Source organism: Triplophysa rosa, linkage group LG12 (genome assembly GCF_024868665.1).
Source record: "Triplophysa rosa linkage group LG12, Trosa_1v2, whole genome shotgun sequence".
Taxonomy (NCBI): Eukaryota; Metazoa; Chordata; class Actinopteri; order Cypriniformes; family Nemacheilidae; genus Triplophysa; species Triplophysa rosa.
In genome coordinates this window covers 426,397-454,281 of record NC_079901.1, presented here as the reverse complement: position 1 = coordinate 454,281, position 27,885 = coordinate 426,397, and the positions used below count along the sequence as shown (strand labels likewise).

Sequence of the window (27,885 nt, the reverse complement as noted above, 5' to 3'; positions counted from 1 at the left end):
AAAAAGAGCAAGCTCTCCTCTGTGCAGAGCATCCTCTTTTTTGGTATGGAACTCAACTCTGTCTCCATTACAGCGCGACTGCGCTCAGTCAGTGTTGAACTGCTTGGGTTCAAGCAGTCAGCGGGAGGAGGCTCCTGGGCACATGGCATCCTCGACGGTGGTGATACCCCTCGGGTTGATGCACATGAGACCGCTCCAACACTGGCTACAGAGTCAAGTTCCCTGGAGAGCGTGGCACACCGGCAGCAGGCGGATGGTGATTACGCTTTTCTGCCAACGCACCCTAACCCCTTGGTCTTCAATGACCTTTCTACGGACAGGGGACCCTCTCGGGCAGGTCGAGACGCGTCAGGGTCGCAGACGCCTCCCTGCAGGGTTAGGGGGTGCCGTTTGCAACGGGCATGCAGTGTCGGGGCAATAGACGGGCCCCCGCCTGCGCAGGCATATCAACTGCCTAGAGTTGTTGGATGTGCTACCCGCACTGAAGGGGTTACAACCTCTCGTGCAGAACAAGCACGTGCTGGTCCTGTCGGACAGCACAACTGCCATAGCGTTTTTAACCGCCAGGGTGGCGTTCGCTTACGGCAGCTAACACGACTCGCCCGACGCCTCCTCCTGTGGAGTCCGCAGGTGAGCAGATCCCTGCGAGCCACACATATCCCAGGCGACCTGAACCAGACAGCCGATGCGCTCTCTCGTCAGTTGACGCCTCGCGGAGAGTGGCGACTCCACCCCCGCGCAGTCCAGCTCATTGGGTACAGTTCGGGCGGGCTCAGGTAGACCTGTTCGCCTCCCTGGACACCACCCATTGCCCGCTAGGGTATTCCCGTCCGAGGCCCCCCTCGGCACGGATGCTCTAGCGCACAGCTGGCCGTGGGACAAGCGGAAGTACGCCTTTCCCCCAGTGAGCCTCATTGCACAGACCCTGTGCAAGGTCAGGGAAGAGGAGCATCAAGTGTACTAGTTGCGCCATACTGGCCCAACCGGACTTGGTTCTCGGAGCTAATGCTCTTGACGACAGCTCCCCCCTGGCCGATTCCCCTGACGAAGGACCTGCTTTCCCAGGGGAAGGGCACGTTATGGCATCACGGGCTAGACCTCTGGAACCTCCATGTCTGGCCCCTGGACGGAACGAGGAGATCCTGAGTGGCCTAACCCCTGCGGCGGTTAAGACCACTACTCAAGCTAGGGCCCTGGCCACTAGGTGACTATACGCCTATAGTGGTGCCTCTTCTCATCCTGGTGCTCTTCTCGAAGAGAAGACCCGCGGAGTTGCTTGATCAAGTGGGTGCGGTCCTTCCAGAGACTCGAGAATAATCTCTCCCCTTCCACACTGAACGTGTATGTAGCCGCTGTTGCCGCTCATCACGACCCAGTTGCTGGTAGTCTCTAGGACAGCATAACCTGATCATTTGGTTCCTAGGGGCGCGGGAAGGCTACCACCTCACCCACGCTCCGTACCCTCTTACGACCTTGATGCGGTCCTGGAGCCCCTCGGAGATGCCGCTCTTTCTCACTTCACGATGAAGACGGCTCTCGGGAGGACGCTCAAGAGGGTAGCGGACCTACAAGCATTCTCCGTGTCCACAGATTGCCTAGAACTCGGGCCCGGTTATTCTCACGCTATCCTGAGACCCCGGCCCGGCTACGTGCCCAAAGTTCCCACCACTCCCCCGAGACACCAGGTGGTGAACTTACAGGCGCTCCCCACCGGGGAGGAAGACCCAACCCCATCCGTGTTGTGTCCAGTACGCGCATTGCGCCTCTGCTTGGACCGCACGCAGAGCCGCAGAAGCTCTGAGCAGCTCTTTGTCTGTTTTGGAGATCAGCAGGGAGGGCTGTCTCAAACAGAGATTGGTGCACTGGATCATGGACGCCGTCACTTTGGCGTACCTGTCCTAAGATCGCCTACGCCCACTGGGTGAGAGCTCTCTCCACACGGAGTACAGCCTCCTCGTGGGCACTGGCTCGAGGCGCCTCTCTGGCAGACATCTGCAGAGCTGCGGGTTGGGCTACACCCATCACCTTCGCGAGGTCCTACAGCCTCCGTGTAAAACCGGTATCGGCTCGAGTCTTGCAGGCATCAGGCAAGACCGGCGGCCGGTAGGGTGTACGCCTATGACAGTACCTTCCCCCTTTCTCCTAAGGGGGTCAGCGTACTACTAGCCTCCCTTCTTCCCCCACTGGGTGAAGAACAGGCACTCCATCCATCACTAGCAAGCACCTCCTGCGGGCAGGCTGAGGCAGAGCAGCCCTGCCCCTTAGGCCGGGTATCTCCGGAGTTATTCGCAACATAGCTCTAACCGGACCTAGTGCTACCAGACGTTGCAACCCCCCAGTAGGGCGGTTCCGTCTGATGTATCATCATGCTGGTTCCCACCTTGGTAACCCATGACCTCCTTAGGTGGACCTCCACCTCGCGGTTAACTCCTTCAATCCGCACTTTCTTCCAATGAGCTCTCCCCTATCGGTGAGACCATGTTGGTATCTCCACTAGACTCCTCCCTGCGGTAGGAAGTGGTCTCTGTAGCGCATCCCCCTCTTGAGGAAGTAGCTCTTACCCAGTGGCCTTACGGTTCCGGGCGGCTTCTCGCTGTTAGAGAAACAAGGCCACTGCCTGTGAGGCCGAAGGTGGGGGCCTTCCCACCTTTCAAGAAAGCTGTGGGACCCCTTACCTACCCACTGGTAGGTTACAATTTCGCGGTAGCGCTCACGGCTGACACGCCCAGGCCAGTCACCGTCGCTTCGTTGAGATTGTGACAGGGCACAGTGTTATGGCGTTTTCCATAGGAACCCCATCTGTCGGTTCGACACAACGTCGAGAGACCGACAGAAAGGGAACGTCTCGGTTACGGATGTAACCTCGGTTCCCTGATGGAGGGAACGAGACGTTGTGTGCTCTTGCCACAACACGTGCTGTCCACTGCAGCAGTCGTGAGAGGTCTCAGGCTCCTCAGAACTAAGGTGAATGAATGAGGCACGCTGTCTCCCTTTTATACCCGGATATCTGGGGGCGGAGTCCGGCATGCAAATTTCATTCGCCAATTTTCATTGGCCTTTTCTAAGAAGTCGGAAGTGATTGGTTCTCAGGGACGAACCCCATCTGTCGGTTCGACACAACGTCTCGTTCCCTCCATCAGGGAACCGAGGTTACATCCGTAACCGAGACGTTTTTTTTGAAAGCCTGACATCATGTTTGTGATTGAGAAAGGTTCTATGAACGTAGAAATAAAAGCAGAAATGAGACTCACCTCAGAGAGATTAACAGGAGTAGGTTCTGACTGTAGCGGAGTCCAACCGCTGAACTCCACTAACACTCCCTACAGCCCCCCCACACATACATTAGTCACGCAATATACATGACATCACATGCTGCAGAAGCACACCACAGCCAAACAATCTGGCTTCAGGCAACACGGGTTTGTGTGGACTGTGAACGTACCATCAAGTTGTGGTTTCTTTGACAGCAGGGCAGTAGATGGAGGTCCACCGCCGGTCACCCTGAAGCTTGCAGGCAGCGTGTCAGCAGAGCCCACACTCATTCCACGCACGTCTTTGGGCCGGAACTTCTTTCTCCAGGAGGGTGCACGCCGGAAATGATCGTCATCATCCTGCCGTAAGAGAAAACCCATCTGTTGTGTGATTTCTATCATGGCTATTCCAGTGGCAGAGACCTTCTTTTCAACTCTAGCTGCATGAACCTCGGCCTGTCTGGTGCCCTCACTTAAACCAACAGCAGAAACCTCCCTCTGACACGCTCACACCTCACCAGAACCCTTCACTCACACTGCACATTCACTCCCTCGGACACTACTACATCAAATGATTCATGGCGATTCATTTCATCCAGGACAAAAGTTTGGGTTCACATAATATATAGTCCCTAGAAAAAGTATTCACCTGCTTCATTTTTTCCCACATGTTGTGATGTCTACACTCCATACACCAGAATGACCGAGCAAACAAACTGATTTGTGACAACCCTTAACTCAGTAGTTGGTTAAGACTCAAATCTTTCGGGGTATGATGTGACAAGCTTTCCACATTTGGCAATTTTCTGCCATTCTTCTCCTCAGATCAGGTTGGATGGAGATCATCAGTAGACAGACATTTTCAGGTTTCTAGAGAGATGTTCAGTCGGGTTCAAGCCCAAGAACTAGCTGGGCCACTCAAGGACCAGTGTTGGGTAAGTTACTCTGAAAAAGTAATTAATTACTAGTTACTAATTACACATTTGATAATGTAATTAGATTACTGTACAAATTACTCTCTTCAAAAAGTATTTAATTACTTATTACTTTCTATATCCTACATCAACCTTGATTAGTTAAGTGATTCAAGGATAGACATGAAACGGCTCTTTTCATTCATTCAAATAAATAATATAAAACTACATAAAGTATTATTATTAATTACAAATGTGAGAATTATACATGAACGCACGGATTTTAAAGTTAGACTTTGAATTTTTATGTAAATTCCTCTTCTGCACACACACATATTACACAAAGTATTTAGTTTAATTACATCAGAAGTAACTGTAATTAAATTACAGAAAAAATAAGAGTAATCCCTTACTTTACTTTTTCAAGGGAAAAGTAATTAAATTACAGTAACTAATTACTTAGTAACTAGTTACACCCAACACTGTCAAGGACATAGACCGAGTTGTCCAGAAGACTTTAGTCGTGTGCTTAGGGGGTGCTAGGTTTGGTGCCGCTGAGCTTTGAGATGCTATTGTACAGGTGATGAGCAGTGCTTGGTTTACTGAAGACATGATGCTTGAAACTGAGATTGATCAGACCAGAGCATCGTGTTTCTGACAGTTTGAAAGATTGCTTTAAGTGCTGTTTTGCAGATGTCTTCACTGAGCAGAGGCTTGAGTCCGGCCACTCGGCCATAAAGCCCAGATTGGTGGAGTGTTGCAGTGATGTTTGTCCTTCTGTAAGTTTCTCTCATCTCCATATATGATCATGGAGCTCAACCAGAGTGATCATCAGCTTCTTAGGGTGTTTTCACATATAGTTTGTTTTAAAAGAAGCAAACCCAGTTGACTTCAAGTGAACCAGATAGGGAACTAGCCGAAGATGACCTCAGTCCTCAGTGGTGTTCACAGTATAGTGGACTCAAAGGAGAACCCAGTTCTTATTCTGGTCCTCTTGAGCACTAAAGTGATCTCGGACCCTTGTTCACACTATAACTTCATAAGAACCCAGACTCCAGTTTTCTGTGCAGCAGTGGACTGTATTACAGTAAGGTTAGAATAATTACCACTGGTTATTATTAAAGTATCATGATTTAACAGCACTTATACACATTGATTGTAAATTACTGAAAAACTGTACAACATTACATAAACAGAATAGAATAGAATAATATTAAAAGAATGGGTTGGTAAAGGTCAATGTATATCAAAAGGTCATATTAATGAATGTAGCAAACTAATTTTAAAAATGAAACTAGTGGGTGATCTTCCCAAAAAAGTACTCACAACTCCGATAGACCAACAAAAAGATATATTTTAACACCCTGTTATTGACATTAACAGAATATTACTAAACAGGAATAGACTTGATGTGTGATAAAGACTGATGAAAATTATGTAATAGTAAATATCAAACATCACTTTATTTAGAATATAAACCACCATTTGCTTTGATCTTACCAACTGCTCCAATGAATCTGTTAGTGATAACTTTCATGTTTTGGGACTTCATGAGATTCATTGGTCACCGCACGCTGCGTTTCTCTGGTTTAATATGTACGGACGGACTGACGGACGAACTGAACATGTGAATATGCTTGCTTTTCTAATCAAGAACGTCACAATTATATGCTGGCTCGAGTACGTTTGGTACATTAACAAATGTAGTCTCGTCTTACTTTCGCTTTGAGTGCATTACAAAGTGCACAGCTGCAGGTACGGCAAGCCTCCAGGTACACAGGTCAAACAAAACACAAAGCGGACTGAAACTTCACCGCTTTCACATGTCACGAGGAAATCGAACAACACTCAAGACCACCTCCTCTTAGTACGGTTTATGTTTGGGCCTTTTAGGGGGGTCTGAGATCACTTGGGGTGTTCACATAAACACGCTGAACTGCGCTGAGAGAGTTTGGAGGGCTCAAACTAACTTGGTGTGAAAACACCCTTAGTCACGGCTCTAACCAAGACCCTTCTCCATCCATGACTCAGTCTGGACAGGGGTCGGCTCAAGTAAGAGATCTGGTTGTTCCAAACTTCTACTGATGTTGAACAGAGTTGAATTGAATACATGCTTCTGTGAACCTTCAATACAGCAGTTTTATATTGGTAGTCTTCCCCAGATCTGTATGTGCCGCTCCAAATCATCCTTATTCAATTGAATTAGCCACAGGTGAAGTCCACTCGAAGTGTACTAACAACAACAACAAGCAAGACTGGAATGCTTCCGAGACTACTTTTTTTTCATAAATTTGCATTTCATAAAGTTGTTTTTTGCTTTGTCATTATGGTGTATAAGGTATAGATTCATGTCATTTACAGTAGTTTAACATAAGGCAGCAACATGAACTGAAGGGGGTGAATACTTGTATGTCTGTGTACTGTACACATTCAGTTTGAATTTATAAAAACATACACATGCATGCATATTAATAAACATTTATATACATTTACAAGTATTGGTCAATATAATGCATGTACGTGTTATAAATACAGAATTAATAGACATATTATGTAAATGTCAAGTTTTATTCGGGATACGATTCATTGTTTGACAGCCCTACTGTAAGCCTCAGAAAACAAAACTTCCTCTTCTGCTTTTATTAAAGCAAACCTCTCGTCTGTAGTTTCCTGACAGCAACTTATCAATGCCTGTTTTGAGCCGAGGGCTTTTTTGCCTGCCCACCGCTCATGAAGTTACAGAATGACATGCTTGTTTGGCTATTAACACATAAATGACAGTATTCAGGAGGGTGAATTGTTTCAAGGGTGCTCATTTCTGAGGGTCACACTCTTTTAAAACTAAAGCGTGTGGGGACAGGAGAGCATATTTAGCACTAGTGTCCAAACAGAAGCTCACCTCTTCTAGTTTTCGTTGAGTTCCTGCGGCCAGCAGGTTACCGTACTCTCGCTCAAGGACTGCCCTCGCCTGAAAACACACAACAGGCAAAAGTAAAGCGATCAGAACAGACGCCGATGGCTGGATCACTCACTCACCGGTGTGGGTATTACCTGTGTGCACTGTGTAGGGATCTGCACAAGCAGAGCCAAGGCGTTGTGGTCGAAGGACTCATCCAAGGCTATAAGAGCTCCGTGGACACCACTCTCCTTAAGGTTTCCAGCATACTCCTTCAGCCCAATAGACTGCACCCAAGCAATGACACGCTCGTTGGTCCACACCAGCACATCTGCCATGAGAGAACCATACCAACACTTCCATTATTTCCATTACTGGGCTGTAGTCCAGCATCCCATTGCTCTCCACACAGACTTCACCTTGGTGGCATGGCCAGGTATATTAACGGCCTCGGACCCATTTTTGTGTCTTTTCTCTCCCGATGAGATCAGCACTCTCTCTTCAGTGTGTTTGTGCGCATCCTGGCTCTCATCATGAGGTTACTGTGGACGCTTTAGGTCAACTGTGTGCGAGAGGTTTTCTCAACCTGTTGTCTCTACTATACCAGATCTCCCGTGAAAGGACCGCAGTTAATAGCATGCAGCACCTGAGCACTTCCTCAAACATCACTGAGGACAAGACTGCTGCGTTTACCCAGCTATGACGACCTCCGCTTCTCGAACGCAGAAGCAAGAAAAATGTCCATTCACAATCATTCTATGGCCGATCTAGAATATATATTACATTTAGTCATTTAGCAGACGCTTTCCTCCAAAGCCACTTACAAAGAGTTCAGGGAGCAACAAGCCATATGTAACAGATTTTCTTTACCGTCAATCTAGCCTTATAGTCCTTCTACAAGTCTCCCACAATGTTAATCATGTGCTACCTAGGCTTTGCAGATGGAATCTTTTTGTGTTCTGAAAATAGTCCCAAGATTTACACAACGTTAAGAAAAAACATCACATCATGTAAATAAGTTGCCCAGTTACTGCTACGTGACTTGGATAGTTCTCTTGTAAAACCAGTTGTTAACAAAACAAAAATGTTTTGTTTGAAAACCTCAATAATTTTTTTTTTTCATAATTAAACCGACAGTTCACCCACGCTGTTTATTTACTCACCCTTAGGCCATGCAGTGTTTTCCACAGCTTCCACCAAACGTCCTGATCCTGATCCCACTTCCTGTGGCATAAATGAGGTCTTTTAAGATCGGCACAATACATGTCCTCCCTCTGCGATGTTGAGATCGCGCAAACATCATTTATGCCACAGGAAGTGCCATCAGGAGACGCTGGGCGGAAGCTGTAGAAAACCGCGCATAATGTAATAAATAACGATCGGTTTGCTTCACGAGACGTTAATATATTACCAGGAGCCATGGGGATCACACTTGTGTTGGATATATGTGCTTTTAGAACCCCATTTACATCCATTATATGAAGCGCAGAGAGCTGCGGATTTACCTAGAAACGTTCTTTATTGTTCCACAACAGAAAACATCTCAGATGGCAGCAAGTTCAATAATACCAGCAAGTTTGAATTCTAGGGTGAACTTTTACTTTCATAAAAATGTTCCAGTAGAAGATTCTTCTTAAAGAAAACAACAAGAAACAATGGAGTGCATTGGCATACAGTGTCAGCTTGCTACATGCTAAAGACAATGTTGAGGAGGTTGGATTTGAGAAATGAATAATGTAATGTCAATATAAACATTGTATTAAGTCAAGTGTTGGTGAATAGCAGTCTTTTCCATTGGCTACCAGCTCAAATATATGTCAGACATGTGGGAAGCACTGGCATCTGTCGGCCTGGTTCTAAGCTTATGGTCTTTATAGCTGAAGAAGTTGGACAAATGTGAATGGTGAGTGAGGCTAATGTGAAAATAATAAGCAAGCATAGCTTTGTTCATGGTGTGTATATGCACCGTTCTCGCTCTAATACGGCCAGCTGCCGGTATACTCTCAAAGAGGCGCACAATCCTACATGACAGCTGGCCACTGGCTTTAGTCTTTGTGTCTTTGAGTCTACTTTCATAGGGTTGTTCTCAAGTCTGTCTGGGCTTTTACAACTTCCCTTTTTGTTCATAAAATAAAAATGATTTCAAAAACATGTTGTTTTTAAATACTAATATTTAGCCAAATAAAACACTTTATACAATAATCGTTGTTTTTATTTATTTGTTTTTTTACAGCATAACACTAACCTAAAGAAATCTCTTCAAAATCGAACAAAATGCTTTGAACCTTTTGCGATCTAACATTAATTCATCATGATGACTTGACCAAAGGAAGGAAAAGTTGTTTTGTACTTTTCACCAATACATCAGAACAAACATGGAAAAACAGACACGCTTACTTACCTTTGACTTCAATCTGTGACTCATCACGTCTCAGTTCCAGTTCTTTTCTGTCGTAGTTGAGTCGTCTTAAACACATGACGCCACACTGAAAGCTGCTCCTATAGGGCAGAAACATGTGAAGACGGCCTTAAAACACAACTGCTCAGATCAACACGCTCCATGAGAAAAACCACGACGCCTTACTACAAAACATTCAAAGGTAAAAGTGAAAGATTTCTCGCAACTAACGGACAAGAGGTGAGAAGTGAAAGGCCTCTGATGTACATCCCTTTAGTGTGGTGTGGGAGAATTCCAGCCAGAAAAGATATCTGTACATTTAACACAACGACATGGGCCACCAGCAACAAACCTGCTGGTCAAATGGTCTTCTGGCCTACACAAGGGCCACACAGCCAATCACATCATGTATGATACAGTACGCTAAGAACACCCTTCACATAACCGCATGCACGTTTCTGTCAGACGCCTTAAAACAGCACGCTTGCCTTGAATCTGTATGCCATTTCGGCACTAATCACACATTTTGAGGGAAAATGCTTTCCTCATGTTGAAAAGGTGCACCATTGCTCTTATGATCATGCTGTTTTCCCCATTACAGTCCAAGCTTCTGCTGTATTAGACAGCGATGTCAGAGAGTGGTTTGTGTGTGCACGCTTTGAAAAGAAAGAAATCACATTTTACAGCAAATCACAAGATTTGAAGATTGTTTTATTCAAACAAGTTCTTTTAGAATTCATCGTTTTTGATTGGTTCTTGTTCTTGCAGATATGAAAGGTGAGCTTGATTTTGATGTAGAAGTTCAGACGCCCCTCAATACAGTTTTCACCAAGAGGAAATCATAGATGTCATGTGAGGCATCACGTAAACAAACTGGGACTTAAAGGGTTCGAGCTCAGAAATGAATGAATGATTGGTAGTTGTGAAAGTGGAAACAATCTGAAGGCGATATGGCTGCAGTAGTGGTGTGATAGCATGGCTGTGGTTAGCTGATATAGAGCGCTACTGCATTCATACAACACTTGAAAGCACACGTGTGGAGATAAATCAGAAACCTTCAAAGGAATTCCAGCCCAGTTCACAGTTAAACAAACCTCCAGTCAAGTTATTAGTGAGAAATAATCAGACAGACGTGTGTGTGAACGCGTTTTGCATTGTACTGCCATACTTTTCAATAGTTGTTCATGTAAACATGTGCTTCTTTACAGTGAAGTGCGATGTAAGTTTTAAAAGCATTTCTGGGTGCTGCCAGACACTGCCAAATGTGCTTTTTTGGGTTTCACTTTCATAACTTGGATTTTGCTTAGTTAGGCAGAGTGACTAAAGAATGAAGCCGTTCCCGTGGTGATGCTGCTGGAATATCACATGGGTCTCAGTTCTTTCTGGTTCCGGAATGTGATTGGCTGTTGTATAATACTATAATATGTCATAGTTTATTGCTGTCTTACCCGTCACAACTGAGATGCAAATGTCAAGCCCTGGTGAGGAGTTCAGGGAACATTACTTGTCTCAAAGGTGGTAGATGGTAGTTTAGCCTATTCTTTTTGAGTTACAAAAACACTCAAATATGATATATTATTATACAGCAGGTACTCAACCAGAATGAGCCGTCGCCGTCTCTGCGGTGGTACTTCTTTAATGTGTGTTGACTCTTGTTTACCGCTGAGTGGCAGTCTCCTCACACATCTTCACTCAGTGCATCAAACTCATTGCCTCACTCAAAGTTAAGAGGGTTTAGGCCTAAAAGACAAACGCTGTCTACAATATCAAAGTTACAAGAACTTCAATCCACAGGCACTAATAATTATATTTAATACTAGTCATAAACAGGGTTTACATTTTAAATTTGCTCTATGCATTCAATCAATGCTTTATTGGGTTTGAATCATGTTCAATATATAAGGAGTGTTTTATAACGTCTGCTGGGTTGCATGCAGAGCTTTAATGTTTGTATTCGCTCTGTGTTTTGTGCAAATTGAGAAATACAGCGAGTGAGATCAGAGAGCCTGTGCAAAACTCTGCGCGTGTTTGCTCGTGTGTATTGCGATGCACGTCATTCATAAACATTGGCAAAACCCAACTCGAACACGATTTAGCTTTATTTCCTTTAAAAGCGAATGTGCTCTATAATGTAGTTGGATATTCAGCATATATCCCCCATATGGAATAAATACCACTGCAAACACAGCTGGGTTTCTCCGATGTTAACCCAGGATTAAGTTACAAACATTCACGTGTACATGTTGGTAGGCTACATTCACATACATTGGGGATATGTTGTCATAAAACAAGAAATGTCTCTGCTGTAGACTTTTCATAATGTCAGGCTTTTTAAAGTTCTTTTGAATGTGGCAGCCGCAGCAAGTGCACGTTCAGAGACAAGCCCCGTTCACGACTTGTATGAAAAAAAATAACTGAAAGTGTCTGTCAAAATATTAAAAATGAAACTGTTGATCCAGTTTACCAAATGAAAGCATGTTGTGAAATATATGCATTAAACAGGACGTGATGAGATCTTTGGATAGCCACCGGAACCGCGGGTTCCCTTTCTGTCGGTCTCTCGACGTTGTGTCGAACCGACAGAATGGGGTTTGTCTTGAGAACCAATCATCTTCTGAGTATTTAGAAAAGGCCAATGAAAATTGGCGAATGAAATTTGCATGCCGGGCTCCTCCCCGGATGTCCGGGTATAAGAGGGAAGCCGGCGTGCTCATTCATTCACCTTTTGTTCTTCAGAGCCTACGCATCTGATGAGCTTCTCTACGATCTGGTGATCATTCTTTCTGCTGGAATCTACGACGTGGACAGCGGATGGTCCCTTCCTGCAGTGACTCTCCCCTGGGCGTCTCGGCAGTTCCGGAGGTGTTCGAGCAATTTCCTTTTCTAAAAGAGCTAATTTCTCCAGCTTGGCTTGTCCCGCTGTTCTCATGGGTGCAACACACTCATCGAGGAGGGGGACGGACACAATGCCTGCTTCCAGTATGCTGGGGCAGACGTTGTGGATACGTTCTGCCTGCACTGCGTGCGGTGACGATTCAGACGTTGCGTCACAGGTGGCTGTGTTCCCGCAGGACTCAGCCACCACCTCGTTTGCTCCCCGTTCCGTGGCGGCAGGACTACGGCCCTGCCGTCCGCTATGGCAAGCAGCGAGGGTGAGATGAGGATTACTGTGAGCGATAATCCGCCAGCCACGGCTCACGGACCGTTCACACCTCGTTTCGCTCGTCTGACCGTTCCCCAAAAAGACGGTCCGCCGTCTTATTCCTCAATCACGTATTCGGACACGATGCGTGATGATGAGATGTCTCTTGCAGCATCGGGGGTTGACGTACTGCCATCCGACTCCGACGATTCTTCGGGCTCCCTCCCTCAGGGGGGTTAAGCCCAGGAAAAAGCGGATGTCGAGATGTCGGCCATGCTTTCCCGGGCCGCCGTGAGTGTTGGGTTGCAGTGCCCACACTGCCTCTCCCGGCGTTCGCCCAGTGCCGCCCCCAGTGCCGTGTTTACCGGAAGTGCATGAGGAACTTTGTAAGACCTGGAATGCCCCTTCCGGCACGTTTCACGTCAAACAAAGTTCTGTCACCCTCTCTTCCCTCGAGGTTGAGACAGCTGGAGGATGCGTCGGTGTCCCCCAGGTGGAGTTTGCCGCCGCGGTGCACTCGTGCCCGTAGGTGGCGGCCACCTGGGGGGGCTCGACCTAGACTCCCATCCAAAGCATGTGGGGTCTCGGCATCTCTGGTGTCGAGAGCTTACATTGCGGCAGACCAAGCTGCCTCCTCTCTCCACGCTATGGCTCCTGCCAGGCCAGGGCGTTGAGAGAGCTCCACGAGGGTAAGACCGACCCAGCGCTTATGCAGGAACTCCGCGCCGTCACCGACCTCGCTCTACGGGCGACCAAGGTGACCGCGGGGGCCCTGGGTCGGACGATGTCCACACTTGTGGTCCATGAGGAACTCCTCTGGCCGATACTTGCGCAGATGAGTAACGCTGAGAAGGTCCGCTTTCTCGACGTACCCGTCTCGCAAGGGGAGGCTGGTTGGTGTTACTGTGGAGGGTTCTCGACAGTAAAAAGCAGTCCTCCATGCCGCAACTCGGCCGCCTCGGCCATCGAGTCCCGTGCACTGTCTGCTTCCCAGCAGACCTGGTCCTCTTCAATGCCCTCCAGTGACCTGGAGGAGACAGCGAAGAGGAGACCATCGCCCCATCAGCAGCCGTGGGCAGTGGCTGTCATGGGATCACCTCAGGGGGATCGAGGCTACCATTGGGCCCGACCCCAGCCACAGCGCTGGTAGGTCGGATAGGGACGGTTCCTGCCCCGTCCCTCCATCTGCTGGCCCCCTCTGGGGGGCTGGCGCCCACTTACTCTCAAAAAGGAGAGTTTCCTCTCTCTCTGGGTTACCTCAGCCACACTCACCCTCTGCACGACGGTGAACGGCAAACTCGACGTTGCGTCATGGCAAAGCACAATGTCGAGTATAAACACCAGCCCTCAGCACTCTCAGTCAGACAGTGCGTTGAGCTGCGCAGTCGCCAGGCAGGAAATATGGCAGAGCCGATCTCCTCCCCGGGGGGCCTCCCCCGGCAAGGAATCCGTACTGCTAGCCATCGAACCACCCTCCGCGGGGGCGATGAAGCAGATCAACCTCTAGTCCCCCTGTCACAGTTCTGGGAGCCCCCAGACTGTCAGGCTGGCTGAGGAAGACGATCCGTCTTGGCTACGCGATTCAGTTCGCTACACGTCCGCCCAAGTTCCGGGACGTCCTTTTACCTCAGGCAGAGGCAGGGATGCCCCTGTACTTCGGGCGGAGGTCGCCTCCCTTCTGGTGAAGGGAGCGATCGAGCCCGTCCCATTGGCCGAGGTGTTCAGTGGGTTTACAGCCCGTACTTCATTGTCCCTAAGAAAGGCGGAGGGTTGCGCCCTATCTTAGATCTGCGTGTTCTGAACAGGCACCTACACTAGCTGCCTTTCAGGATGGTCACGCAGAAGCGCATCCTGGCGTCCGTCAGGCGTCAGGACTGGTTCGTGGCAATCGACCTAGGATGCGTACTTCATGTCTCAATCCTCCCTCGACATCGGCCGTTCCGACGGTTCGCGCTCGAGGGACGGGCATATCAGTACAGGGTCCTCCCCTTCGGTCTGTCCCTGTCTCCACGAGTCTTTACGAAGGTCGTGGAAGCCGCCCTCCTTCCCCGTTGGGAAGGAGGTGTATGGGTACTAACTATCTCGACGACTGGCTCAAGTTTGGGCACACTCTCGAGATCTGTGGTGTACACACAGGGACCTGGTGCTCCGGCACCTAGATCGGTGGGGCCACAGGTCAACTGAGATAAGAGCAAGCTCTCCCCGGGCAGAGCATCCTCTTTCTCGGTATGGAACTCGACTCTGTCCTCACGAGCGGCCCCGCTCACCCCCACGCGAGGACTAGCGCGCCCGGTCAGTGTTGAACTGCCTGAGATCAGACAGTCAGCGGTCCCCATGTAACAAGAGGCTCCTGGGATTCATGGCATCCTCGGCGGGGGTGGCCCCCCCTCGGGTCGATGCATATACGACCGCTCCAACACTGGCGGCAGAGTCAAGTTCCTTGGAGAGCGTGGCACACCGGCAGCAGGCATTGGTCACACGCTTTTCTGCCTACACACCCTAAGGGGTGCCGTGTGCAACGGGCGAGCAGTGTCGGGCGGTGGACGGGCCCCCGCCTGCGTTGGCATTCAACTGCCTAGAGTTGTGTGTTGTGCTACTTGCATTGAGGAACTTCCTCTCGTGCAGGGAAGCACGTGCTGGTCCGGTCGGACAGCACAGCTGCTGTGGCGTATTCTTCACTCACAGCAGCTAACATGACTCGCCCGACGCCTCCTCCTCTGGAGTCAGCAGGTGATCAGCTCCCTGCGAGCCACACACATCCCAGGCGTCCTGAACCAGACAGCCGATGTGCTCTCTCGTCAGTTGACGCCTTGCGGAGAGTGGCGACTCCCTCCCCGCGCAGCCGGCTCATTTGGGGGCAGTTCGGCCAGGCACAGGTGGTCCTGTTGCCTCCCCGGACTCCACCCATTGTCCGCTTGGGTACTCCCTGTCCGAGGTACCCTCGGCACGGATGCCCTTGCGCACAGCTGGCCGCGGGACAAGCGGAAGTACGCTTCCCCCCAGTGAGCCTCATTGCACAGGGCCTGTGCAAGGCCAGGGAAGAGGAGCATCAAGTGGTACTAGTTACGCCCCTTCGGCCTAACCAGGACTTGGTTCTCGGAGCTGAGGCTCTGACAACAACTCCCCCCTGGCCGCTCCCCCTGGCGGACAGCTTCCCCAGGGGAAGGGGCACGTTACGGCATCCCAGGCAAAACCTGGTCTCCATGTCTGGACGGGACGAGGAGATCCTGAGTGACCCACCCCCGGTCCGGTTGGGACGTCACTCAGGCTAGGGCTTCGGCCACTGGGCGGCTATACGCCCATAGGTGGCGCCTCTTCTCGTCCTGGTGCTCTTCTCGGCGAGAAGACCCGCGGAGTTGCTCGGTCGGGTACGAGCTGTCCCGTCCTCAAGAGAGACGGGGGAGTAACCTCTCCCCCTCCACACTGGGAATGTATGTAGCCGCTACGGCCGCTCATCATGACCCGAGTGCTGGGTAGCCTCTGGGACAGCACGACCTGGTCATTAGGTTCCTAAGGGGCGCGAGAGGGTGACCACCTTATCCGCGCTCCGTACCCTCTTGCGACCTAGGTGGCGGGCCTCAAGAGGCCCCGCCCCCTTCGAGCCTCTCGGGGTTGCCGCTCTTTCTCAGTCTTGATAAAGACGGCTTTCCGCATGGCGCTCACCTCCAAGAGGGTAGGGGATCTACAAGCACCCTCCGTGTCCACAGATTGCCTAGAACTCGGGGCCGGGATTCTCACGTTATCTTGAGACCCCGCCCCGGCTACGTGCCCAAGGTTCCCACCACTCTCCCGAGAGACCAGGTGGTGAACCTGCAGGCGCTCCCCACCGGGGAGGAAGACCCAACCTATCCGTGTTGTGTCCAGTACGCGCACGGCGCCTCTACTTGGACCGCACGCAGAGCCCAGAAGCTCTGAGCAGCTCTTTGTCTGTTTCGGAGGTCAGCAGGAGGGCTGTCTCCAAACAGAGGCTGGCGCACTGGATCGTGGATGCCCTCGTTAGGGCATACCGATCTCATTTCGCCCCTGCCCGTTGGGGGTGAGGCACACCCCTCGTGGGCACTGGCTCAGGGCGCCTCTCTGGCAGACATCTGCGGAGCTGCGGGTTGGGCTATGCCTAACAACTCCGTGAGGTTCTAATACCTACGCGCGGAACCGGTGTCAGCCCGCATCCTGGCAAGGTGTGGGACCGGCAGCCGGTAGGGCGTACGCCTGCGGAAGCCCTTCCCCCTCCGGGGGGAGCAGTGGCGATCCCGCCTCACTTCTTTCCCCTCGGGTAAAGAACAGGCATTCCATCCATCACTAAGCACCCTTCCAGGGGACAGGCTGGGCAGAGCAGCCCTGCCCCCTTAGGCCGGGGAACAGTTGAGTTATCTCCCACATAGCTCTAACCGGACCTAGTGCTCCAGACGTGGTAACCCCCCCTCCGTGGGCTGTTCCGTCTGATGTATCCTCATGAATGGTTCCCACCTTGGCAACCCATGACCTCCCCAGGTGGACTCCCACCTTGCGGTTAACTCCTGCAGTCCGCACATTCTTCCCATGAGTTCTCCCCTGATGGTGAGACCATGTGGTGTCTCCACTAATTCCTCCCTACGGTAGGTAGTGGCCTCTGCAGCGTTTTTCCCCCAGGGGGAATAATGCTTACCCAGTGGCCCGTACGGTGCCGGGCGGCTTCTCGCCATTTAGAGAATTAGGCCTCCGCCCGTGACGGCCGGCGTTAGGGGGCTTCCCAACTTTTTGTGGAAAGCTCTGGGTCCCCCTTCCTCTCCACTGGAGGGTCATAATTTCGCGTTAGCGTCTTCGTCTGACTCGCCCAGGCCAGTCAACGTCGCTCCGCAGAGATTGTGACGCGGCTCAGTGCTGTGGCGTTTTCCATAGGAACCCCATTCTGTCGGTTCGACACAACGTCGAGAGACCGACAGAAAGGGAACGTCTTGGTTACGGATGTAACCTCGGTTCCCTGATGGAGGGAACGAGACGTTGTGTCCCTCATGCCACAACACTGGCCGCCCACCCCAGCGGTCGGGGGAGGATGCTTAGGCTCCTCAGACCAAAGGTGAATGAATGAGCACGCCGGCTTCCCTCTTATACCCGGACATCCGGGGAGGAGCCCGGCATGCAAATTTCATTCGCCAATTTTCATTGGCCTTTTCTAAATACTCAGAAGATGATAGGTTCTCAAGACAAACCCCATTCTGTCGGTTCGACACAACGTCTCGTTCCCTCCATCAGGGAACCGAGGTTACATCCGTAACCAAGACGTTACATAAACATTGAAGAAACATTGTTTCTTTCTTTGTTTGTTTGACGCCTCGTGCTTCTTTTCATTCGTTTCAGAAACCAAAATATCAGAAACGGTCTATTTGTTTTGTAGCTCAACTTCTGACAAGTTAAACATCTTATTTGGAACACATTTTAAAACTGATACGTGCCGAAATAATTCAGTTCTTGAATGACTTGCAAGCAGTGGTGTAAAGTAACAAATTACAAATACTGAAATTACTGTGAGTAGTTTATTTCAGGAAATGTACTTTAAGTAGTTTAAAAACAGTGTACTTTTACTTTTACTAGAGTACATTTTTAGTGCTGTATCGGTACTTTTACTGCGCTATTTTTCCTCACATTGTCCTCGCTACTTTATGCGTTTAATTTTCATGTGATTGGCTAAGGAGAATAATCAGTCCCGTCACGTGACCCCGTCCACTCAAATCGCGCATGGAAAACTTGCGTCATACAGATTTCAAGACATCTGCCACCAATTTAGTTTAATCATGGAGGAACGTGTGCGGCAGGCAGGGCGCGTATCAACTGGCGGTTTTGCGGGAAAGGGACACAATACGAAGGCTCGTCCGAGATATGGAGAAATATTGAGTTCCTGTATCACTCCGTTCGCCTACTTTCATCCAAACGGCTATATCATGAGATAAAATTGTCCATCTCTCGCCAAAGTCTCTACATCAAGTGCTCTGCCCTTATAAGTGAGTAGGGACCAGTGTTGGGGAAAGGTACTTTTAAAAGTAACTAGTTACAATATAGAGTTACTTAGTATTACTAAATACGTTTCTTGGGTACTTTTTGTGGAAAGTAACAAAGTACTTTTGCGTTACTTTTTCACACCTAACTGATGCTCATGCTTTTACAGACTTTGCTGTTCTTTAGTGTTTAACACTGTAATGCATTTAACAATCCTATATAGTCTATAACACACCTTTATTTTCTTTACAAAACACATTTAAAATATTTCCTGACCATTAGTCCTCCACCTCATCAGAGCTCTGCCTACTCTCCATATTTATTGTGTTTTGACAGCGCGGCTAGCTGCACAAGATGGCGCCGGTGAGCTTTTGGGACGGCAGAGTCGTTTGCAGTCGTATAACACTGTGTGGAAAAAGGAGGATTTTTGGCGGGCAAATATGGGTGTTTTTTTATTAGATTTAAAAAAGTAATATATAAGCGATATGACAGATCCTCTTTGCATTGCTGAGCACTTCATTGCACCAAAACAACTCGATAGTGTTATACGAAATTATGATTAATCTAACATATAATATATTACTAATATTATTTTGAGGGGAAAATTACATTTAACATATTATGTTGTCCCGTGCTCCGCCCACTCCCCAACCCTTCTTCTGACAGTGACCATGCCCATTTAAATCTGCAGATCTGTGCGTGCAGCGCCACAAACAGTCGAACACAGCTTATCTGAGACCATTGATTGCTGTTGCGTGTCATGACTTGCGCTAATTTTGCGATCTGAAAGTTATCTTCCAAACATGATCAGCATTTGCAGGACAATTGATTGCTGTTGCGACTCGTGACTCGCGCTAATTTCACGATCTGAAAGTTGTCATTGAGTATGACCGGCATTTGCAGGCATTTTGTCCATGATGGCGAGTGCGGCCACACTATAGCTCCGCATCTGAGCTCTGGCCTCCCATCGCTATGTCAAGGGTTGCCAGATTTGAGTAACAAAAACGAAGCCAGAACACTGCAGCACTGCAGACATGGCAACACTGCCTATGTCTGACTAGCAACTGTTTCTGCGCAAGTATGAGCGATCATGTCTACACTACTTTTAATTCAGAATTTCACTTCTGCAGTAGTGTTGTCACAGTACCAACATTTCAGTAGTCAGTACCAATACCAGTAAAATTCCACAGTTCTCGGTACCAATTTCAATGCCATTTTGTATACATGAAGAATAAGTTAATTGCTCTGCTGATGCTGATGAACATCCTCCTCAGTCTGCTGCTGTATAAGACAAATAGAATAAACTTCAGTAAGTCAACTGACTGAACAAACATGCATATGCAATATTAAAACAAACCTCTGTTTTTATACTGCATTTACACAAGATTACTTACATTAAGGTAACTGTATATTAAAATAATAAATGCAACAGATATATTTTTCTTTAGTTTAAATGTGGCTTTTTAAACCTAATAGAGTTATCTATCCAAGAAATACACATTGCTAGTCATACAGTTAGTATGCTAGTTTTCTAGCACATAGATTTCAGATAAGCCTATATAAAATAGGTACTGTAAACCCCATCCTGTCCTCCCATTTATTTGACCCCATTACAGTTATAAAAGCATTAAATGGTTAATAAGGACACTTGACTGGATTAGCATTGGCGCTAACAAATTAACACGCAAACAGGGACGTTTATTTTGACGTAACCTTTAACTTAACATATGCTACAACATTCATAATGCAAACGCAAACAGAATTTGAAACTTACCGCTTGAACTTGTTAACTTAAATCCGGATGCTTCCTCGTTTCACAACAAAACTCTGTTCGTTTTCTACGTGATATGACTTTAATCTGAAGTATTTCCACATCTCTTGTGGATCAGAGCAGCGCTTATCTGCTCATCACGTCTTATTGCGTCTATGACAACCTGTCAGACAGAGCATCAGTACCCGGTTGACCCAGTACGTCGGTGCTACCGGGTCTTATGAAAATTAGGTACCGACAACTTTTTTATTTTTAGGTACCGACTTGGACCCGAAGTACCGGGACTTTTGACAACACTATTCTGCAGTTTAAAAAACGTTCATATAAATCAATGATTAGACTGAAAAGTAACTCGAGTTACTTGAAAAACAAAGTAACTCGGGTATTGATATGTAAATGTATAAAGTAACTGCGTTACATTACTCATTACTTTAAAAAGTAATCATATTACGTAACGCACGTTACTTGTAACGCGTTACCCCCAACACTGGTAGGGAACATATGCAATTGGACCGCATGCGAAGCAGTTTCGCAAACTGTGCATTAACCAGTTATAATGTTGTAAATAATGTTCAGTTTCTTGCACAGTTCAATCGATTCGCTTAAATAAGACGTCATTAATACATTGAAAGAAGCCGCAGAGATTACTTTTATGTTGCCTCTATCTGTATTTTGAACTTTTAAAGACATGAACCTGTGGACTTGCATTTTATGAAAAAACATGTAAAAACTCCAGGTAAAAATCTTTATTGTTCTACCTAAGAAATAATGTCACATACATCTTGGATGGCTTGAGCTTGAGTAATTGATCAGCCAGCTCCTCTACAGATATGACTGTTAATGCTCATCCAATGCAATTTAGGTTGCAAATGTTTTGCATTTTTTGCATGCAGTATTTGGGGCTCTTATTGAATAATTTCTGCATTGTGGGGCCTAGTACACATGATTGAACAGTGTTGGAAGTGCATAAATGGTTTTAACTGGAAAAATGAGCTCATAATAGACAGACAGAACAACACATTGAATGGTTATTTTGTTATTGAGTTGTATCCAGTTATATGCTTTATCAGTAAGGTAAAGACGTGTTTTGGTAAAAGTAGCTATTTTCTATATAAATCTCCAAATTTTGATTATTTTAAAAATGATTCTTAATTCATTAAATAACACAGCCTAAAAAGTAACGAGTAACTCTGAGTAGTTTTTGAGAAGAGTAATTCTTACTTTTACTCAATTACTTTTTTAACACCAGTACTTTTACTTGTAATCGAGTACAATTTCAGCAATGTAACAGTACTTGTACTTAAGTACACATTTCCAGTACTCTTTCCACCACTGCTTGCAAGGCTCAATGTGAGACAGCGCTCTCGCAATTCACATGAAGCAGCATTTAAAAGGGGATTTCTAGCGCAGTTTAAGCTTAGGAAACTATATGTATGCTATAATTGATATCAGGTTTAATTAATGATGGGAAATATGTTGTGTACGTGTGATTTTGCCAGCGTTTTTAGAAATGAATGTTGCCAGGGTAGACTTTCCAGTTATCTGAACCCTGCACTTTAAATGCCTTTTAATATTCAGCTCTTTGTTACTGCTCACACAACCTCCATCAACCCCCACCTCCTACTGCAGGAAGAAATCACCCTATAACACTTCAGCCAAAACTCAAGAGAGGTGTCTATTGAGAAGTTGCATATTTAAAAATAGATTGTTACCTTAATTACTTTATAAAGTGCTGTATTGATCAAGATACGAAAACATTTAATTGTTTGTCATGTAATATTAAAATAATTGAATATGTTACGTAAATTAGGAGCATTACGATTATAAAAAGCATATTTTGGCAAAGATGTTTAGTTTATGTTTGGAGTTTAGTTTCTTATCAGTGTTACGGCGTCTTAAGTTTATTTTTCACCCTGCAGGTAAGACATTAATTCTAAACTCTGCTTTCAAAAAGCGAGACATTCACACCTCTCCCTGCCCCCCGTCAACTGAGAAGTGGAATCTGTTTTTAAAAGCCTGTTGCCTACTGACATGGAGAGAATTAAAACATTTCAATGCTTGTCATTTAAATGCAGGTCAATAGTACATTATTTCATCACACTTTATTTTAATACTGATGAAATGGTCTATAAACTGCATATTTTGGCAAATATGATGTCTATTCGTTCACGTCTTCACACGGGCCTCTGTTCTAGCTCATTAATAATAATTGATGTTACATTTTCGCCTTGTGCAGTTTACTTTCTCTGGTCCGCGTTCATTTATAATGATAAAAATAGTGATATTGTGTGACATTCGCCCTCACGTATCAGTGTGTAGGCTACTGTTGTCGCTTTGTATCATTCATTTCTGGTTTAGCTTCTTGTCACAGGACTTACAGCCACTCCGAGCGAGCCTCGAACCGTCAATCGGTCCACACCGGCTTAGGAGACGGACACGCTAACGAGGAGGCTGCGCTCTGCTATGGTCTTCATAGGCATATTGAAGTAGTTCCTGCGTTATCAATGTGATCCTGCGTGATCAATGTGATCTGTATATGGTTTTCACTGACGCACAAGTAGCATATTTTAGTGTAAAATGATCGCTCATGGTAATCTCTGTAAATGAGCTTAAAATCAAAAACAATTGTACACTTTGAAAATGAATATTACTTTAAAGATTCTGCCCGCATTGGCTTTAAACGTTCAAAATGTTTACGGTTTTGTTTTACTTGATGATAATGAAGACTGTTTAATGTTATTATAAAATGTAATATTGAACTTCATTGCGTTTGCGCTGTGGTGGAAATGAGATTATCCTTAAATAAAGATACATTTATTATAAAAGCTTACCCGCGAATAAGGACGTATTAAACTGTGGTTATGAAACTTTTTATAAACAATCAAGCGGTTCAACAGTTTGCTCGAATAAGGACAGAAAAGACAGTGCACGGTTATTTTTTTTATTATAATAGTGTGTTCTTATAACTATCATGCATATGCAGTCGCTTTAGACTGGCAGAAAAAAATGATCCTTATAGGAATCTCTGTGATCATAACACGTTTGTTCTAATGATTTTTGTTCTAATGATTTAATGATTACTTTACCATGTCCTGCATTTGGCTCAATTCTCCGCCTATACCGCTTTATTTTGTTATATTATAAACGTGAATAACTCTTGTTTTAATCTTTAATGTGTTGCCTCCTGTCATGTAATAATGAATTGATCACATTGAATTTCACTGTTTCACAGTACATGTGGTTAAGTACTGAACGGCAGTTAAAAAACATTTACATGTGAATCTAGTTCGCAAAAAAAAAAGAGAGTTTGCGCCTCCTGGGGTAAATTTTAAGAACTAGTTTCACATGTAAATGTTTTTTAACTTCCGCCCTTCCCCAACGGTGGCACTCAACGCGGCGGTAGAGAGCATTCTGGTTGACTACCTACTGTACAACAGTTCTTTGTGGTTGTGGAATCTGATTGGCTGAGACCAAGGCAAACAAATCAGCCCGCCTTTACAGTACTTGTTGCTTAGTGACTGTTGTGTTGAAGTAAGCCAAAAATGCACAAGTGCACTATTCCTCTGTTTCATTTTGATTCAGGAGTACAGTGGCAAGAAAAAGTATGTGAACCTTTTGGAATTTCATGGTTTTCTGAATAAATTTGTCATAAAATGTGATCTGATCTTCATCTCAGTCAAGGGTATTGACAAATAAAATGTGTCTAAAATAATTACACATTTTTTTGATCTTTCATGTCTTTATTGAGAACAACCAAAAAAAACTCGTAGTGCTTGTGTAAAAAGTATGTGAACCCTTGAGTTAATAACCTCAAAAAAGCTGAAGGACAACGACCCAAACTCCGGAGCAAGTCTACAACATGATGGCTTCAGAAAAACAAAATCCGCCTTTTGGAGTGGCCAAGTCAGAGCCCAGACCTCAACCCAATAGAGATGCTATGGATTGACTTGAAGAGGGCCATACACATGAGACGTCCAAAGAATATGACCGAGCTAAAGCAGGTCTGCCAGGAAGAATGGGCTAAAATTCCTCCTCAACGATGTGCAGGTCTGATCCACAGCTACAGGAAGCGCCTGGTTGAGGTTATTGCTGCCAAGGGGGGTCAACAAGTTATTAATTCTGAGGGTTCACTTACTTTTCCACTGCCATTTTGAATGTTGAATGAGTGTGTTCATTAAAGACATGAAAGATCAGAATTTGTGTTATTATTTTTAGACACATTATGTTTGTCAATACCCTTGACTTAGATGAAGATCAGATCACATTGTATGACAACCATGAAATTCCAAAAGGTTCACATACTTTTTCTTGCCACTGTATATCCCTGATTTTCAAAAACTCATCAGATCTACACGAATCACAATAATGACCCATTTTGGATCCCAAAGGGGGAATTTCATCGAAAGGTGATAAGTTTGCATTCCTGTCTAACAGGGTGTCAAACTCAATTCCTGCACAGTTTAGCTCCAACCCTAATTAAACACACCTGATTCAGCTAATCAAGGTCTTCAGGATTACTAGAAACTTCCAAGCAGGTGTGGGTTGGAAGTAAACTCTGCTGGACATCGTTGACACCTGTGCGAGAAGAACCAGATTCAATTCAAACCCTATGGGTTTTCACACGCACACGATCAGAACTTGACCTACTGCGTGCAATGAATTGGTGGACACTGAATGGTGTTTTTTGACTGTGTGTGATATGACTTCACATATGGTTAAATCAACAATAAACTGACTGACCTGTGGAAACTATCCACCATTTTCAGCTGAGTGCGGAGATCTTTCTTCGTCAGATGATCCAGCATACGAGCATCAACCAGCGACTCCATGAAGTAACTGCGGTACTGAGGTAAACCGAGACTCGGCAGCCAGTCGTTACCGATCCACTCGTGATTCATGTCACCATAGGCTAGAGTCTGATCTCAAACACAACAACACACACACACATTCAGTTGAAACAATGACACAGCAAAGCAGATGCGTATTCAATTTGCAAAAGCAAACAAAAGAAATATAATGAGAACACTCCTCCTGTCGAGAGCATCTGTCATCATGACACTACGACAAGATGCGCTTTTCAAGACAAGACAACAGTGCTACAGAAAGATTTTGTGTGTAAGATGTTCAGACCTGGGCCCAGCTGCCCTCCTCATCCTCCTGGTGTTAGCAGGTTAGCATGTGAAGTGAAAGATCTTTTGTCATTTATTAGTCTTAACATGCACCACTAATAAATCCAACAAACTACACTACAGCTGACAAACATTCCTGGACAAACACTTCTATGCTTATAAAGGCTGATATCCCCCCAAAAAAACAAACAAGCTTAACATGTCACCACAAACACTAAAGTTTGCTCTCTAAAGAACCCAGCTAGCACACGTGCGTCTGCTAAAGATCTGGAAAACATCTGCTGTGTAAAAACATCTGCTTAACATCTTAGAAACAGCGGTTTTACATTCATTCTAAATCATAAACATCTTACAGACGTCTCCTAGATGTCTATATGACAGCAGACGTCTCCGAGACGTATTGCAAACTATGTATTGCAGATGTAAATGCAGAGGTCAAACAGACGTAAGCCAAATGCACCAGATGGTACACATGCACTGCATTTAATATATACAGTATACACATACATACTAAATAATACAACCAGACTTTGTATGACAAAAATTAAGACAATTTTTAAGAAACCTGGGGCCGGATTCACAAAATATAAGATTGTTCTTAAGATCAATTATTGGAAGTTCTTAAAAACAAGTGCGATTCTCAAACATTTCTTAAGAAGTTCTCAAATATTTTCTTAAGAACATCATTATTTTCATAAGAATACATGATATATGCCTTGTCTGCTTGTGTTGTAACTATATATATTCATCTATACTTTTCATCTAACTTTATTTGTGTAACAAGCGCCTTAACTATTCTTATACATTCTTAAATATATATTAGCATGTGACGTGTTACAAAATTAGCTAAAATGTTAGCAAGCATCCGTTTCGAGTCGCTTTGTCTCAGAATAAATGTAAAAAGCTAAAGAAATGAAAGCTAAAGTAAGGGAGCTAGACATTATTATATTAATAAACGTCAAAATTATGATTCTGGCTCGATACAATACACATCACATGTGAAATAACGAAATACATGTAAGTTCAGAAAAAAATAAGAACTGTTTTTTTTTAAGAATACATAACATTCCTAAAAATTATAGCAGTTAAGAATTTTGTTCTTAACACCGTGTCTACACAGGACGCGACGCGACATGACAACCTGCTTGTTCTTAATGGGTTTGTAACGTCACGCCGCATTGCATCTGGTGTGGACAAAATTAAAAATGATAATGTGTTCTGGTGCGTTTCTAATGTCTTTTGTCGTGTCGCGTCACGCCGGTTGCGTCCAGTGTACACACGGTGTAAGAATGTTTTGTGAATCCGGCCCCTGATTATTTCTGCATTGTGCCACATGTTCATGTTCTCATGTCAATTAAGTAAAGTAAGTACAATTTAACAGCACACAAGTACACGGTAAAAATAAAGAGTCTGATGAGAGTGCTTGTATATCATCAAGCATGCATTGCTCATTGGCTGCTGGATGGTACATCAACGGTAGGGCTGTCACGATTATGAAATTTGGCTGACGATTAATTGTCTAATAAATCATTGCGATTATGGCGATTAATTGTCTGTTTTAGAGCTTTGACATTTAATTCTCATACATTTTTTATTCAGCTTTGAAATGACCATATTGTTCTGAATACAAGACTATGTTTTTTCTTGGAAATACATCGGAAAAAATTGGGTGATCATATTTAAGGTTTAGACTTTTACCTGTCAATAATACAACCGCCAAATACTTGTAAATGAAGTCAATTGATCAGGAGTGAGTTGAAGCCTCCATTAAAATGCTATCAGTCATAGAAAAGCTTCTAGTCTGTTTTTTTCTCACTTGCAAGACTACAATAAAAGTTTACTTCTATGTCAATGAGATTTTGGTCGACTGGTTTTCACACTGAGATTGACGACGAGCCGTTCAATTATCGAAAGTTAATGCACACCCCGAGGTGGTAATGCCACGTCAGCCAATCAGAATCAAGCATTCCACAGCCCCGTAGTATAAATAATATTAAATTGTACTGCAGGTTATTTTTATGGTATATGCTTTAGTATTTTTTAAAGTGATTGTGTTGTGGCGGTACATTTTACAAGTATTCACATTCTTTAGGTACAATATATACTCTAAAATATGCAACATGCAGGCACTACATCTCTCCCTAGTGTCTTCTATAGAGATGTGTGATAATTGCGATGATCTGAAACCATCGCGATGAGGTCAAACAATCGCGATGAGACGATTATTTAATAATTGTGACAGCCCTAATCAACGGCACCACCATTACAGTCCTGGCTCAAAGACAAACAAGTGACGTCCATGATTCTCAAAGCAATTTCACTGATTCACTATTTACGTGGAGTACAGAAACGCTTTGTCTCTGGTTAGACTTGAGAAATGATTTTAAGATCTTAAGACACTGGTAAAACTA

At 45.5% G+C, this 27,885-nt stretch overlaps 1 protein-coding gene across 21 annotated transcripts in view; it reads right to left on the bottom strand.

Moving 5' to 3' along the window:
• The window catches only part of ppfia1 (PTPRF interacting protein alpha 1), an 89,016-nt gene that overhangs the window by 9,532 nt on the left and 51,599 nt on the right, over positions 1 to 27,885 (bottom strand). For 8 of the 21 annotated variants that reach the window (XM_057347565.1, XM_057347551.1, XM_057347566.1 and 5 more), the window contains 6 exons: positions 25,476 to 25,502; positions 25,086 to 25,261; positions 9,463 to 9,560; positions 7,217 to 7,392; positions 7,065 to 7,133; positions 3,443 to 3,611 (listed from right to left, as the gene is read on the bottom strand). In XM_057347565.1, coding sequence (XP_057203548.1) covers positions 3,443 to 3,611; positions 7,065 to 7,133; positions 7,217 to 7,392; positions 9,463 to 9,560; positions 25,086 to 25,261; positions 25,476 to 25,502 — 715 coding nt within the window. Of the gene's footprint in view, positions 1 to 3,251; positions 3,321 to 3,442; positions 3,612 to 7,064; positions 7,134 to 7,216; positions 7,393 to 9,462; positions 9,561 to 25,085; positions 25,262 to 25,475; positions 25,503 to 27,885 lie in introns of all 21 variants that reach the window. The other 13 variants (XM_057347555.1, XM_057347554.1, XM_057347556.1 and 10 more) reach the window with 3 other exon arrangements.